The sequence below is a fragment of the Apteryx rowi genome, unplaced genomic scaffold (assembly GCF_003343035.1).
Source record: "Apteryx rowi isolate R43461 unplaced genomic scaffold, aptRow1 scaffold_61, whole genome shotgun sequence".
Taxonomy (NCBI): domain Eukaryota; kingdom Metazoa; phylum Chordata; class Aves; order Apterygiformes; family Apterygidae; genus Apteryx; species Apteryx rowi.
This window is the reverse complement of record NW_020450883.1, coordinates 163,804-179,443: the sequence shown is the minus strand read 5'-3', so window position 1 is coordinate 179,443 and position 15,640 is coordinate 163,804. Positions and strand designations below refer to the sequence as shown.

Genomic DNA, 15,640 nt, shown 5'->3' with positions numbered 1-15,640 from the left:
AAAAAAAAAAAAAAAAGAAAATGAACAAGGAGACAACATTAAAAACAAACAGAACCTCTAATTTATGTGGCCAGCAGTTTCCTGTATTCCTTGCTCAAATATTGAAGCTAGGGCTACCTGAATTTGCCTTTTATCCTTTGCAACTCAGATACTATTTCTGCTGGAGGCTGCAGTGAAAACATGAGACTTTTTGTTTATTGCATAATACATTGTTGCCATGGTAATAACTATAATTTTGTAAATTCAGCATCATGTCTTTACTGCCTGTCTCAGTTGGAGACAAAAAGGAATTCTAAAGGAAGAAAATTAAAATCAGAATCTTTCATTTTATTTTTGATAATACATCAGGAAGACATTGTATTCTTCAAAGAAAAAAAAATTAAAAGAAAAAATTTGAAGTATTTTATATTACATATATGCAACAAATACACTTCTCAAGATGTCCAGCACGGTTCACCATTGGCTAAAGTTCATCTTTCAAAAACAAAAGCACTTATTGTTATATTACTAGAAAATGGCTTACAAAATTGGCCCATGGCAGTTGCTTTGGATATTTTCAAGAACTGATGGTGGTGCTACTTCTTTACAGAGATAATGATGGGCATCTGCAGTTAATCTGTAATATCCATCAATTAATGATACAAAGGAGAGAGCTTCTCTTAATGACTGAAATTCAGCCTCCTGTTGAATTGCAGGTGGAAAACAAAAAGAGAGAGATTGAGAGAGAAAGAGAGAGAAAGAAAGAGAGAGAGATTATTCAATTTGTAATAGGCAATACAAAATTCTTGGATATGGTAATAGTATAAAACATATAAATATATGCATACATTAAATATACCCAGATTGTTTTTTATTACTATTTGTATAGTTCTAACTCTCAGGTGCAAAAAGATTGGTAGCAACCTTCAGTGTTCAAAATGAAACACAAAAACAAATATGCTTTAGAAAGCAGTCTAAATATATGAAATAGCAGAGGGATGCAAACAAGAAGGAACAGTTAAAAGGGAAAAACTGAGCTGATACTATTCAGCATGACAAACAGTTCTTGCACTGGCATCACAGCCAAAATGTCTTTTCTACAGGAAAGACTGCTTATCAAAGATTTATGGTACTCTCCTCAACTAACAAAGAAAAATCTCTAGAAAGGTACTTGACTGAAAATTTAATGAGTAGCCCGCAAAAACTGGCATCCTGAGCTGGACCACAGAGAGACTTTTGCCTACTGAACAAGAAGAGAGGTACAATGGAGGAAAGCTGGGCGGTGAATGATGCGGTCAAAGGAAAGCAGGGTGTGTAAATGTCTGTGCAGAATGCTTTGAATGGGTAAGAGCAGGGCAAGATAAAATCCATCTGTAACATCATATTTATTACTGTCAACTATGTAAAAACAGACTATTTTCCGTTAGCTATCTATGGTTTTTTCTTTTTTTTAAATCTTTTGATAGTTGTGTAAGAGCATTAAAGACTGTCTTTAACTGAGAAGTGGTACTGCATCATCTACAAAGTCACACTAGATTTCATTCAGTAGTGTAGCCAAACAGAACAGGCTTCAGTATGCGCTGTAAAATCTCACCCAGGACTCTGGGGACACACTTAGTGGCTGAACATTATTCCAAGGCAACTTTTTTTTTACTAGCCAACAAATAAAAAAGCTGGTGCTCTTGGATCAAGAGACAAGAACTTGTATGGAGTCTTCACATTCCTTATTAATAGAGGACCTGGTAACAACTATATTTCCAGCTGTTTCAACATGATCAGAACACCCCCACAAATGACAGATCTGGAACTCCAGCAATTTTAAACAATCCATGCATTGCTAAGCCATTGTGTCAAGTATATTTTTATAAGGGATTCTACTAGTTGTATGAAAGGTTAAACTAGATCACAAATAGCTAACTGTAGCATGTAAAGTGTCCACATGAAAAGCACAGACCACTGCACTTCAAAGTATGGAAGTGCTACTCCGCTACAAATTTCTACTCTGGCTTACTCTATAATAGCATTGGGTTTAGACAAGCTCCTAGAAAGTCAGTTTTGTCCTCAGAAGTATATGCACTGAAGTACCCAACTCTACCACTACTGAGAACTTTTAAAAAGAATTTTAAGGGCTCAAGGTTACAGAAGCCTCCTCCATCTATCTGAAATAATTTTATATTCTAAACACACATACACATCACAGATATCCCAGCTACTCTTACGTTTTAATAAGATACTTTGAAAACAATTTCAAATTCTCAACAGTTCTGCACCATTAATGCAGGAAATGAATGAGAGTACCAATTGTACTATAAATCAAAGTAAACTGTACAACTTTTTTTCCCCCCCAAAAGTAGCATTCGAAAGATAGGAAAATTAATTAATTCTCACTGAAATGTTTTTGGAACTTTTTTTCCTTACAGAAAGGAAGAAGTGCTTAAACTGTACACCTACAACTTTTTCCTTACACAGGCAGAAGCTTTCCAGTCACACAAATGCCTGGGATGCCAGGGGGTCCTGAAGACACACAAATCACTCAGAGATAAAGGAAAAAACAACTGTGTAGCAGTTTTATCTGCAAAGGCTGATTCACCTGCAGTGCTAGAGTTCAGTCTGAAACAGCTGCAAGGTTTTTTTTTTACATGCATGTATAAAATGCTTTTCAAAGCTCTTCTTTAAAGTGTTTTAAATAGTAAAAGCTATGATATTTAGTCTCTATATTCCATTTCTGTGTATCATCACTCCTTCATAGCATTTTGAAGCCTCTTTTCAATGTTGGTCACTGGCAGTTAGCTTATCATGTCATCATATAAACAGTATGCTAGATGCCTAAAATCACTTGATCAGGTATAAGAGTCCAAAGGAAAGGACCAATCTGCATTCCAGAAATTTGCCTCAGCTGTAAATGTCTATTCTGTTTCAGTCAATGCAGAGAACTTTGAATGTACAGGATCTTCTCTGTTCTCATACACTGCTTATATTGCTAAAATGAAGTTTCACCTTGTGCTTAATTAATATGTAGTAATACAATAGCATGAATACCATAGCAGTCACAGTCTGCTCAAAGCAACATTCTTTTTTTAAACAAATGGCAAGCAAAGTCAACAGACCAGATTCTTGCTGTCTTGTTTGTGAATGGTGACAATTCTTCTCTCACTGGAACCTTCCTGGCTTGCTTGTTTGATGCTGACATCAATGATATCAGGAAAATCACAGTATGTTTGTAAATCCTACAATAAATATTGGTTATAACATCAGCAATATAACATAAACTGCAATTAGGAAATTACTTGCAACATTAGAATTCCTACAACTCTAAACTAGTATTTCTATCATGTTAACAATGCAGAAGGGAATTCAAAGAGAAGAAATTAACCCCAGAACTGATGCTGATCTTTATGTTGAAATACATGTGTAATTCAAGCAGAATTCCTTGTATTTGCTTTTTTAAACAGCTCTCATCTGCACCTCAACTCGCTCACTTTGACAGTCTTCTATCAGACCACTAGGGATTAAGTCAAAATATATTGCTTGAAAGGAGACATATCAAACAAAGTATAATCCCCCAAATATGAACACTTCCTGAAGAAATAGTGTTGTTGATTGTGAAGCTACCAGTTCTAATGCAATAAAATTTACATTTCCAAAACCTGAGCCTAGCAACAAAGAGGATCCTAAAATCTTAAATATGTCATTAAAAGCAAGAAAGGGATTTTGTGTTTACAGAAACTTCACTGGGAGCATCAACAAAAAAAATGCATAAAGATCCAGAAATTGTGAAAGGAAATAACCATATAGGGTTTTGATTTAGGCATTTCTTTGATCTGTACAGTGGTATTTTGTGAGAATAAAGAATGACATATTTTGAATAATCTTTTTGGAGGGGCTTTTCTTTGGGAACTTACTACCAGCACCCTGATCAGAGAGGTTTAGAGAACCTGTTAACAACATGAAAATTTATGGCTCCATTCAGAGGGATACAGGCAGCCAAATCCGGTTCCAGAAAGACATACGTAGCAGGAATAAAGAAAGGGTCTAAGAGAGGGTTCTCCTCCCAGCCATGATCATCGCTGACTAGATAACTGGAAGAATCTATCCTAATCACATGGCAAATGACAGACACACTGTCCTTTGACAACAAATTCAGAGCGTTTTTCTAACATGGTATTCCAGGTCACTTCCTTCAGTCTTTCACAACAAAACCAAAATCAAATTACGTCATAGAGATCAAGGGCTCCTTTTCTTGTTTTCAGTAGCATTTTAGATGCTAAGTATCAACTTTATACAAAGATAGAGTTATCTACCTAAAATAATTCTTCCAAAGTGAATAGCTTATTCAAGTAAGAATATCTCTTTACATGACTGCAACCTTTCTGCAAGCATATGCTGGGCATGTACTGAGTCTTAAAGTCTAGGTTATCAGCTAGCATAAACCAGCACAAACGCACTGAAGTCCCTGAAGCTCTATTAATACTGGGCTGCCAGAAATGTGAAAACAAATTTCTCCTTCACCTATCCCAAATATGTCATTTCCACCTTCAAAAAATAAAAATCTTCTTCCAATCCAATATTTCAATAAAGTTCAACAGTACAGTTTGCTGAAATAGTACTTATGATCACACTTACAGCCAGGTTTATTCCATTACTAAGTTTTCATAACCAACCATTTGTACATAGTTTCTGCACTAGTGCAAACATATGCAGCCTTCATCACATCTTTTGTCAGTAAATGGGGAGGATAACACTTATTTACCATGAAAAGTAATTTTGAAATCTCTATGTGAAAAACATCAATTTAAATACTATTCTTATTAAAGGCTTGTTTGTCATGCACAAACAGCTAACATGTATAAATTCTGTATACATAACATTATAAATTGTTTCATAAAAATGTGGTTTAAAGATACCAGATGACTTAAATCAACTTGCAAAATCTTGACATTTGTATTAGCTCCTGCAAGTGCAATTGGCACTTACAGGCAACTTAGCAAAGGCAGAGGACTGACACATAACAAAGTCAGTTAACCTAGTATCAACCTAAAAACTATTATTAAAAAAAACCCACCCAAGTTAAAAAAAATCTGGGTATGCAATCATTTTTTTTAATACAAGAAAAAAAGATATTTTTACAAATTATTATAGCACTTTGTAAAAATAAAACTTATTTCATAGTTTAGTCTTGACTGCTTTACATTATGCATCAAAACTAGTGAAGTAACAGATGCCATTATTTAGTAAAACTGAACTGTGTTTTCCTTTCATTTCATCTTTGGAAAATTCCAACACTCAAGTGTCGTCTTATGAGTAAATATCAAATTTTGGTAAATCTGACCAATGAATAGTTATGCTGGTATATCATACACAGAGGGAAACAAAACTGATAAATAAAGATGTAACTGCACATGATTACTACAAGTTATTGAATCGTTTAGCTTCTAATTCCTGAACAAAGTGTATATGGACCCTGCAGTCATAGGAGTGTCATTTTAAATGTCTAAGTTCAGATAGTGGTAGGAGTCTAACTGCAGCAGGAAGGATGTACAGATAATTTTATCCTGTTTTTCCTCCTTAAAACCCTGATTTCAAAGAGTTTGAGGACAGTATGTATTTTACCAGTTCCTAGAGCCAGGGCCGTTACTTTTCCACATCTGTTTTCACAACAGCAATGGTCCAACACTGAATTTTTCATTTGCTAAACTACTTAGTGTTCAAGTATTGTCTTTAATTAATACATTGGTAAAAACTAATTTTAAAATGCTATACTGCTTAAGTCAAGACAAACTTCTGTGAGCCTCAGCCGTACAGAAATTTTGTCATCACTGTGAAGTCAATTTTAACAACCAGAACTTCTAACATAAGCAAATCACTGTTACATGATAAATTGCAAAATTAAAATAATAAGGCAGCTGCATTCAAAAAGATTACCTGTTCTGCCAGTGTCTCACAATCTTTAAGCTTTCCTCTTGAGCACTGAATTCCACCATTTCCAGTTATTACAATGGTTGCAAAACTCTCTTCTCCAGAAGGATCTCCACCAGGCTCTTTTACTTCAAAAACCTCTGAATAGAAGGCAGACTGAAGGGTTTCCAGGTTTATAAGATACTTAAGTTTCAAGTTTCTGGCAGTAGCTTTGCATTGGCCAAACTGTTGTATAAATTTGCGGAACCTGTACCTTATTCTCTTTCGTGTCAAAATATGGTAGTCCTGGATTTTTGCTCGAACACATTTAGGCAAAAATGTTTTGTAGCTGTGAATACATAATCAGCAAAAAAACTTCTGATTTTATCCATTAAATCTACCAAAGATAACTATTTCTGTGTTACACAAGTCAACATGTAAATACCTTCTCCATTAAATGTTAAAAATTTTTTTTAAATGAAGCATAACAAAGATACTTTTTTCAGTCTGTATTTTATTATTTCAAATGCACACCTATCTCTTCTTCCATTTTTCCTTTTTCCTCATTCAGTTTCAACATATATTATATAAATACACTTTCCATAAATACAGACATTTCTGTTTCAGTCATTACTGAAGTCTGAGGTAACACAGTAAAAGAACACTCCAAGTTAAACAGTATGCATTTGCTTTGCTTAGCATAGAAGCTGGGAAGAGGTAGATGGGATGGGAGACAACAGGGACAGCGACGGTCAGATTTTCTGGTTGAAAATACAGGTGATAGAATACAAACCTGCAGCTGATTCTCATTTAAGTTTCCTATACCACAGTCTGTATTCTGTCAGGGCTAAAAGAGTTGTTTGACACCTGTGAACAGCTGATCAGTTTGTTGGCCTGTTTAACCCTTTCTGCAAGGTTTCATTAAGAGGCAGACAAGAAGGATTAATTACCAAGCAGACACAGAATTAATTTAGCTGGAGTGGAAACTGATTAGAAAACGGAATGGGAAGACGAAGGCCAAGGCATACAATGCTTTCTTCACCTCAGTTTTCACTATAAAGGTCTCTTTTCAGGCCACCTATGTCCCTGTGCCTAGTGACAGAGTCTATGAGAATGAAATAGTACTCATAGTACAGATATACATAAGTACATGGCATCAGATGGGATGCATCTGAGAGTGCTGAGGTAGCTGGTAGGTGTCATTAGGGAGACTGATATCCCTCACCTTTGAAAGGCCAGGGCAATCAGGAAAGGTTCCCACACCATACCCATCTTCAAGAAGAAAAAGGAGAATTTGGGGAACTACAGGCCAGGCAACCTAGCCTCAGTCCTCAGGAAGATTATAGAGCGAATCTTCCTGGAAGCCATATGCAGGCACATTAAGAACACAGAGAAAATTAGGAATAGCCAACATGGATTTACCATATTCATGCATGAATAACTTGACTGCCTTCTATGATAAAATGACTGGCTCACTGGACAAGGGGTGAGCACTGGATGATGATTCTCTTGACTTTAGCAAGACCTTCAACATAGTCATGTAGAAACCTTGTAGGACGATGGTCAAGATATGGACTGGATGAATTGGGTGAATTACAAGTTGGGTGTAAAACTGGCTGGAGAACTGGGCTATGACAGTAGTGAGTCAGCAGACTGAACTCTGTTAGTTGTTTTCCTCAGAAGCTGATCCTGGGCCTGACACTGTTTAACATCCTCAATAACAACGTGGATAAAGTAATGGAACACAAATTCTATCAAATGCATGCATGCTAACAGATTGGAAGGAGCATTTGGTACCTTAGAGGACAAGGCTGTGATTTACTGCAATCTCAACACACTGAAAAAATGGTCTGACAGGAAACTCAGAAAGTTCAACAAAGCAAATGCAAAGTCCTGTGTCTGGGATGGCATAGCCCTATGCAACAGTACAGGCTACGGGCCAACAGGCTAAGAATTAGCTTTGCAAAAATGACACGGGGGTCCTTGTTGAACATGAGTTGCAGTGCATCTCTTGAGGTGATGAAAGCTAACCATATACAAGACTGCATTAGTAAGAACCTAGACATCAGGCAGAGGGAGTTGATCATCCTTTTCTGGCTTGTGAAATCACACATGAAGTTCCTCTATCCAGTTTTGGTCATCCCAGTACAAAAACAGACATCGATGAACTAGAGTAAGTTCAGTGGAAAGCCACCCAAGATAGTTAAGGGCCTGGAGCACATTATATTAGACAAGAGGCCTAGGGGAGCTTGATTTGTTCAGTTTGGAGAAAAGAAGGCTAAGTAGGGGCTTCTAATAATAACCACCTGTTAGTCAAAGACAATAAAGACAACTGAATCAGGCTATTCTCAGATGCACACAATGAAAGGACAAGAGCAATGGACACACAGAATAACAAGGGAAATTCTGATTAGATAAGGAGAAAATCCTCCTCAATGCAAGTGATTATATGCAGGACAAAGCTGCCCAGAGATATGGTAAAAATCTCAGTCCTTGGAGATTTTCCAAACCTGAATGGACAAGACCCTGAGAAACTTGATCTAACTCTGAAATTGGCCCTGATCTGAAGATGGGGTTGGATTTGATGACTTCCAGAGGTCTCTGCCAATGCAAATTATTGCTTACATAATTTTCCACATAAGCAGCTGCTGTCTTGCCACTCATTAAGACAAAATTCATGTACCCACAAACCTGAAGAATGGCAGTCATGATACAGGCCTTCTATTAATTTGCAGTTTACACTACAAGTAAATTTATAGAATCACTATATTAGGGGGAAAAAAAAGGAAAAAAAAAAAAACAACTGTCAATAGTTGAACAACTCCACCCTGATGCTATCGTGCAAAAAATACTGTTTTAGGTGTCATGTAAGTGTAATACAGTTTTGAAGTATGGAGTTACCTGACTGAATTGTAAATAGCCAGTGGGGTTTGGTCCTTTTCTTTGGCTACTCTCATCATATCCAGAACAGCCATTCCAAGGCATTCTTCTTGTGTTTCATGAGTAACAGGCATTTGTATCCATCCATTCAAAAAATCATCTCGCCACTGAGAAAGTAGGATATGAGAAATCAAAATACAGCTTTTGCATTGCTGTTTAACAGTAAAATTTTAAAAATGACCAAATTCTTCTGACTGAACCCTTTTGTCCCTAAATAGCTGCACATATTCATATTGGATACCAGCTACCATCAGGCTTAGTAACACTGCTCATAATATTCTGTTGTCAAAGTCCAATAAGGTCAATATGGGGAAGATGATGTCCCACATTATATCAGTCCAAAATGAAAGTTGCACTGAAAGGCTTCCACATGCCAGTGGCACAAGAAAGGAAATACATACTGTCACTTCTCTCCCAACAACAGTCATTTGTGTTTCCTCTCTTGAAGAGCACAATATGGCCCTGAACTTCATTTTTATATTTAGAGTGGGCTCCAAGCAGTCAAAAGAGCGTACATAGCTACTATGAGAAGAAGTGAAAGGGAGCAAAGACTAACCTCTACCAATCGGCATTAGGGGGGAAAAAAAAAAGAAAAAGAAAAAGTCATACCTGTGCAAATAGGTAAGACATGACAATATCATCAAGAACAGGGCTTTCTGCACCCCGTAGAATGCCATACCGATATGCTCTGCTTGTGCCATTGCAATACCAGTGGGGAAAATAAAACCTGTTAGGAAATATTTAGGCAAATATCAATAAACAGATATTTTTACTTACCAGTACCAGACATTTTCCCTTTCACAGACGCGTAATTAGTGCCAACTGGTGTAGAGGGCCAATATGAAGCCCACTGAGTCAACAGAAGGCTTTGCATCCAGTTCTTGGTGTCTTGAAGTATGGCATTTAACCAGGGTGAGAAGCTGGACTAGCAAGAGCTAGCAGCTCTGCAAAGTAAATCTCATTGATCAGAATAGAGAGAATCTTGTGTTACTGTCTGGCAGTTTCCTTTGAGAAAGGGTTATGCAGACTGGTTCGGGGGGGGGGGGGGACACAACACACCCTGTGATCAAGAGTCTCAACAACAGAAGTTTTGAATAGGATTTATGGGACATCTCATCCCTTGAAAAACTCAGAAGGGGGCAAGATTATGCTTCACCTAAGTGAACCATGTATCAGTGGTGCCAAAGAAGACAGCCCTCTCTACTCTGGCTCTCACTCAAATACAATGATTTGTAACGTAAGGGATCTTCAAATTTTTTCTACTGCATCTACCAAAATTCTTGAAATCATCAAACCATATACATTTATACTACTAAATAAATTTGTAAAACTCAACACTGTAAATTCACAGTTCTTTTTTATGTACAGCATAGGAGAAATTAACAGGTGTATGTCAGTGTAAAGCAACACTGGAACAGTCTGCCCAGAGAAATGCTGTAATCTTTGCAGCTTTCAAGTATTGAATAGACAAAGCCCTGACCTAGCGTTAGTGACATTCCATTTTGAACAGAAGGGTGGACCAGATGACCTCCAGACGTCTTTTCCAACAAATATGTTAACAGTTCTATGAAATTTCTACAAATTTGTGTTACTGTACTACTGAAATGTACAAACTAAGGGAAATTTTTCAGTATCTCAATTTGCAACTAATTACCAAAGGAATAATCAGGCCACATTATGTAATTCAAAGAAATAAGAATCCTTTCAGTAAAAAAACCCTGTGAATACAGCTTTAAAAATCCACTTTCAAAAATCAGATTAGGCACAAATGGTTTTATTGCAGACATCCTCCAGACTACATGAGATAATTTTACATTTCTGAACTCCCAGTAATTCCAAACAGATAAGCATACAGGAGATCAAATGAATCGTTATTAAGAAAAAATGTTGTTTTCACCTCTACTTTATTGTTTGTTTCTTCAACCTGAAATGGCAAACAGTAATCTGTGGAATGCAGACAGCAGACAATAATACATTATTCAAACCTACTCAATTTTATTTATTATTCTATCTATATCTTTTATCCAGATCTTTCCAACAATCTGTCTGTAATTTTTTTTGAGACACTATCGTTCAGTTAAGTATCTTGGTTTTTTTTTCTTATACAGTTTTTGCATTAATGTGAAAAAAATTACATTTGTGTTATGTTACCTTATCCGGTAAAGTAGGGTGAATCTGCTTGCTTCATCCACATGGAAGATGTGATTTGGGGGATACCAAATTCTCTCCGTTTTACTCATGAGTGCGAACATGTTATGATACACTGGCATGATACCTGAACAAAGTACAGAGAAACAAACATATGTAAGAAACCATTTTTACACAGATTCAGCCTTATTTAAAAAAAAAAAAATTGGCACATTAGCAGTAGCAATTTGATGCATGTTATCCAATTATTCACTGTGCTGCTGTGTCACCGTCAACACCATTCAACCAGCATCCTATAAACTGCAGGTCATTTTTGTTGATTTATTTTCTCATTCTTCCTTTATGTTCTCTTACTGCAGACTGTATTCACCTGTTATCCTATACTTTATGGTTAGATTAGGAGATTTTCTCAGAATGGCATTTAATAAACTGGGAGGTTGAGGACCCATTGTAATTAAGAAATAACAGCAAAGAACAGTGCATTGCCTTTTTACTTACCTTTTCCAAAAATAGACCCAGGCCTTCATCTTACGTTTTCAGACTGAAGGAAAATTAAAAGCAAAGCAGTACAAAGAAAATCATCATGACTAGGACAACCACCTGCCATCCACATTTCATTAGCTCAGTTAAGGACAAAATAAACATGCACTGTTAATTACACAAAACTGGAAAATAATTTTTCCAAAACAATTCAGAACTGTTTTAATGAGAACTAACAACCACAGGCCTACTCGATCACAAACTATGGAAATTGACTCTTTATATTTGGAAGGACATTTCCTGTCTTCTGTGCTTCTTCGGAAAGAACTATAATAGCAAAGAAACTAACGTGTCTTCTAAACCTTCAAAGGAAATTACTCTTTCTCACCTTGTTTCCTTTCCCTCTGTTATAGTATTTAGTCACTATAGAAGATAAGTGGGTCAAGATGATTCAAAACAACTACCTGAACAAGCAATCTGAAACCTGAGGCTTATTTATGTAGCTTTGTAACACACAACTGACTGAATAGTCTGCAAAAGGAGTATATGAAAAATATTTAAGTCAAACAATGTTTATCTGATATATATATTATATATATATTCATAGCAATAGCTGAGAACACTCTAAGAAAAAAAATATGTAATTCCTAAAGTTTCATCTTGGTTAATCAAGGATACAGAAAGCATAAACAGAGGGAAGGAATACGAAACTGTTCTAGCATGAAAATACTGTCCAAAAATCTGTCAGAGAAATTAAAAAGGAAAAAAAGAGCATTAAGAACTGAGAGAAATAAGGAAACTGACAAAACAGAGGCTCCAAGTTTAAACACGCTCATAATTTTAAAAAGTATGCATTTGATGGAACTTAAAGAGAATATTTAATATACAAAGTAATGCTATTCAGAGCTCAGGCATTAATATAAATATATTTAGTTAGAACAAAAAAGTTCTGATTCAGATACAAAAAGGACAACTACCAGTATAGCAAGCAATGTCTAGAGTAAGTCTGCCCTCAGACTAAGACTTGACTGCAACTTGAGTGCACACAGCGGGTAAAGCACATGAGCTCAGGCATCCACAGGACTTCACAAGAAGCTGAAGACCACACTATTATAGCTGTGTTGAAATCAGGACCCAGTTAAGTTACTTTAAAGTGAATTCAGTTATCATTACATGAACTTCAGTCACACCATTGGACTGCAGAGAACACACACACCTGCAAAACAGACTAGATGACATACAATTAAGTTCTTCTCCTTAAGTGAAAATGAATATTATGATCTATTATGGAAGTTGCAAGAACAGCTTGATACAGCTAAAAACCCGACTAAAAAGAAATAGATAGTAAAGGCAATATATAGTAAATTTGTCTTTGAAAATATATTATACAATGGTGGTGAAATTTAAATAAATGAAGACTATATGTTCCAAGGAAAATATTTTCTTCCAGTGCTCTCTTAGTGCCATGAAAAATAATACGGAAGCTAAGTTCAAATCCAAAGCTTGCAGAAACTGGAAACGCTAAGAGGAACAAGGAAACTTAAGAAAGTAATAAACCCTTCTTTGTTAAAATCATCTAACACTCTCATATATTTATAAAATATTCACCTTGATTTTTTAATCAAGTTTAGCATTTTGCCTTTGTTTTAATTTTTATTTCTGTCCTGACTTTCTGAAGAACAGTTCAGGTTCAAAACAGTGGTTTTACACCTCATATGGCACAGTATGATGCTATTCTGACTTCCTTCTTCATTTCACCCATTTTCCTCTCTATAAAGTAGAGAGGGACGAGCCATATGAAAACTTGGTGCTTCCACTGTATCCTTTCAAGAAGATGAGATATATGTACACAGGGATGGTTTTAAACAAATGACTTGCATAATAATTTTGAAAAGAAGTTAAGAAGTGGTGTTGTAAGGCCCATGGTCCAAAGGATGTGACCTTTAAGACTTTAAGAATGTGAAGTGCATGAGTATACTGAAAGGAAGTCAAGGAATACAGGAAGAAATGCAGCATATACAAAGCTTGCATACTCTGGAATTTGTCACTAACATGAAAGTTAATGGCAACTGTACATTATATAGAAATAAAACAAAAATGGAATACACACCCAGAAAGAAAAACTATTCTGTTACTTTTTCAACTTTTCCCCCCCCCCCTCCAAGACTATGATTTCAGTCTTTTGGATTACTGAAACACCTTCTAACAAAATCAACTATTTAGCTTGAATTTATTTGAGAAAACAACAGCAGATAAAACTGGCTAATAAATTCTGTATTTTGAAGAAGCTTTACAGAATCAGCGAAGCAGCCAGACTATCTCAGGTTGCCCAGAGAGGTTGTGGAGTCTCCTTCTCTGGAGATATTCAAAACCCGCCTGGACGCGATCCTGTGCAACGTGCTCTAGGTGACCCTGCTTGAGCAGGGGGGTTGGACTAGATGATCTCCAGAGGTCCTTTCCAACCTCAACCATTCTGTGATTCTGTGATCTCCTATTCTAAGGCAGAATCAACTTTATCCCTCCTAGCAAGTGTTTATACAGCTTTTTCTTAAYGATTTCCAACAGTGGAGACTCCACAACCAGCACTGGCAGTACATATGAGTGGGTCAACATCACGTGACTGACATGTGTATGCTCACACTCAAGACATGGACACAAAGAGTCATGAGAGGAGAGCAGAGCTGCTGCAGGACCCAAGGACTCTGAGGAAGAAAGAACATCAATTCTTCAGCAGCACCAGAATTTTAATTTGGCTTTGGGTTTCCTGCCTGCAGGTACAGTCTAACAGAGGACAGATGCCAAGCACTGCAGCATGTTAGTCTTTTGTATCCACGAGATGCAGATGCTACAATTTGGAAAACAGGTTAAATGCATGAGACTTGACAGCATGAAAGGAGGAACTGCAACCATTGACAAACTATATTAAAACTCATATTCTTATACTTGAAGAGGGAAGGAGATACAAGTCTAGACTTTGAACAATAGGATAAGTGATAAAATTTGACAGGGTAGGTCATAATGAAACAAAACTGTTTTTATATTGAAGCAGTCAAGATACTTTGGGGAAGGAAGACAAAATAATTATTTAAAAACTAACAGATAAAGGCAACAAAAGTAACTTCAAATGATGATAGAAATGAAAGAAGTCTGAGGAAAAAGCAAACCACTCCCAACAGTTAGAATGAAATCATAGAAATTCACTCACAAAAAGAAAACAGGAAAAAAAATATATATATCCCTTATGTATCTCTTCCTCTTCTGAACAATGTCTAGATATATGGAACTGTTGAAGAAGGCAGGCCCACATTTCTTTCATCACAGCTAAATTGCACACATTTAGAATTTATCAATTGGAATTGAAATTGATAAATTTATATACGGATTGATAAATTTATATACAGCTCTGTATATAAAACTACAAACTTGTGGAGCAACAGTAATTCACTCTTAAATAATAGCTAATTTAAATTTTTTACAAAATAGTGTTTGCCTCTGTAGGTAGCTGGTAAGAGGGCTGAAAACAAGAGGTCTGCTGTGTGGCTTTCAGGTTAAGCTGTTGAAATCTACAGGCAAATCATCTGATGCTTGTTTAAACTACAGCTTACCAAAATATGCAAGAATTACAGGTCCTAACACATGATTTTCAAAGGAAAAAAAAAAAAGACAAGACTTACGGGAAACTATTGAAATGGACAGAATCATGTAAAGTAACCAATAAGAAACCAAAACTAAACAAAATCCCCATAAGAATAACCCTGTACAGATTAGTCACTAAAGGACTGGCTGTAAACATGAGTGTTGCAACTTCATGGTGCAATAAGAAATACTTGATCCATTACAGATTTGAGAAATATCAGACTTACTACACTTGGACTTCAGAATAAAGCTAACTAAATGCAACTACATGTGGTTCTCATTTGATGTGTGAGGTAGGATCAATCATATTACGCTACAGATTGGTTGTCTGTAAAGCAATAATAACCGATTTAGAAGTTTTAAGGATGTGTGGTGTCTTTACTCCAAACATTTTCAGAATAATTACAGTTTAATTCTAACCAGTTGCTAAACACCAATCAAGGCAATGCTGGGTATTCACCTAATCTCACTAACACACTTCCTTAACTTATTAAAAACTTTCCCAGATGAAACACACAGAACGAGGAAAAATTTCCAAGTCACTAAAACATTTCCCTAACTT

General features: G+C 36.2%; 1 protein-coding gene across 4 annotated transcripts in view; it reads right to left on the bottom strand.

The window, feature by feature from the left end:
* JAK2 (Janus kinase 2) overlaps positions 1-15,640 on the bottom strand; it is a 61,227-nt gene that overhangs the window by 28,878 nt on the left and 16,709 nt on the right. For 2 of the 4 annotated variants that reach the window (XM_026083636.1, XM_026083635.1), the window contains 6 exons: positions 10,966-11,089; positions 9,424-9,541; positions 8,776-8,921; positions 5,902-6,223; positions 3,087-3,206; positions 524-681 (listed from right to left, as the gene is read on the bottom strand). In XM_026083636.1, the coding sequence (XP_025939421.1) occupies positions 524-681; positions 3,087-3,206; positions 5,902-6,223; positions 8,776-8,921; positions 9,424-9,541; positions 10,966-11,089 (988 nt within the window). Of the gene's footprint in view, positions 1-523; positions 682-3,086; positions 3,207-5,901; positions 6,224-8,775; positions 8,922-9,423; positions 9,542-9,591; positions 9,684-10,965; positions 11,090-11,460; positions 11,563-12,120; positions 12,173-15,640 lie in introns of those variants that run through there. The other 2 variants (XM_026083637.1, XM_026083638.1) reach the window with 2 other exon arrangements.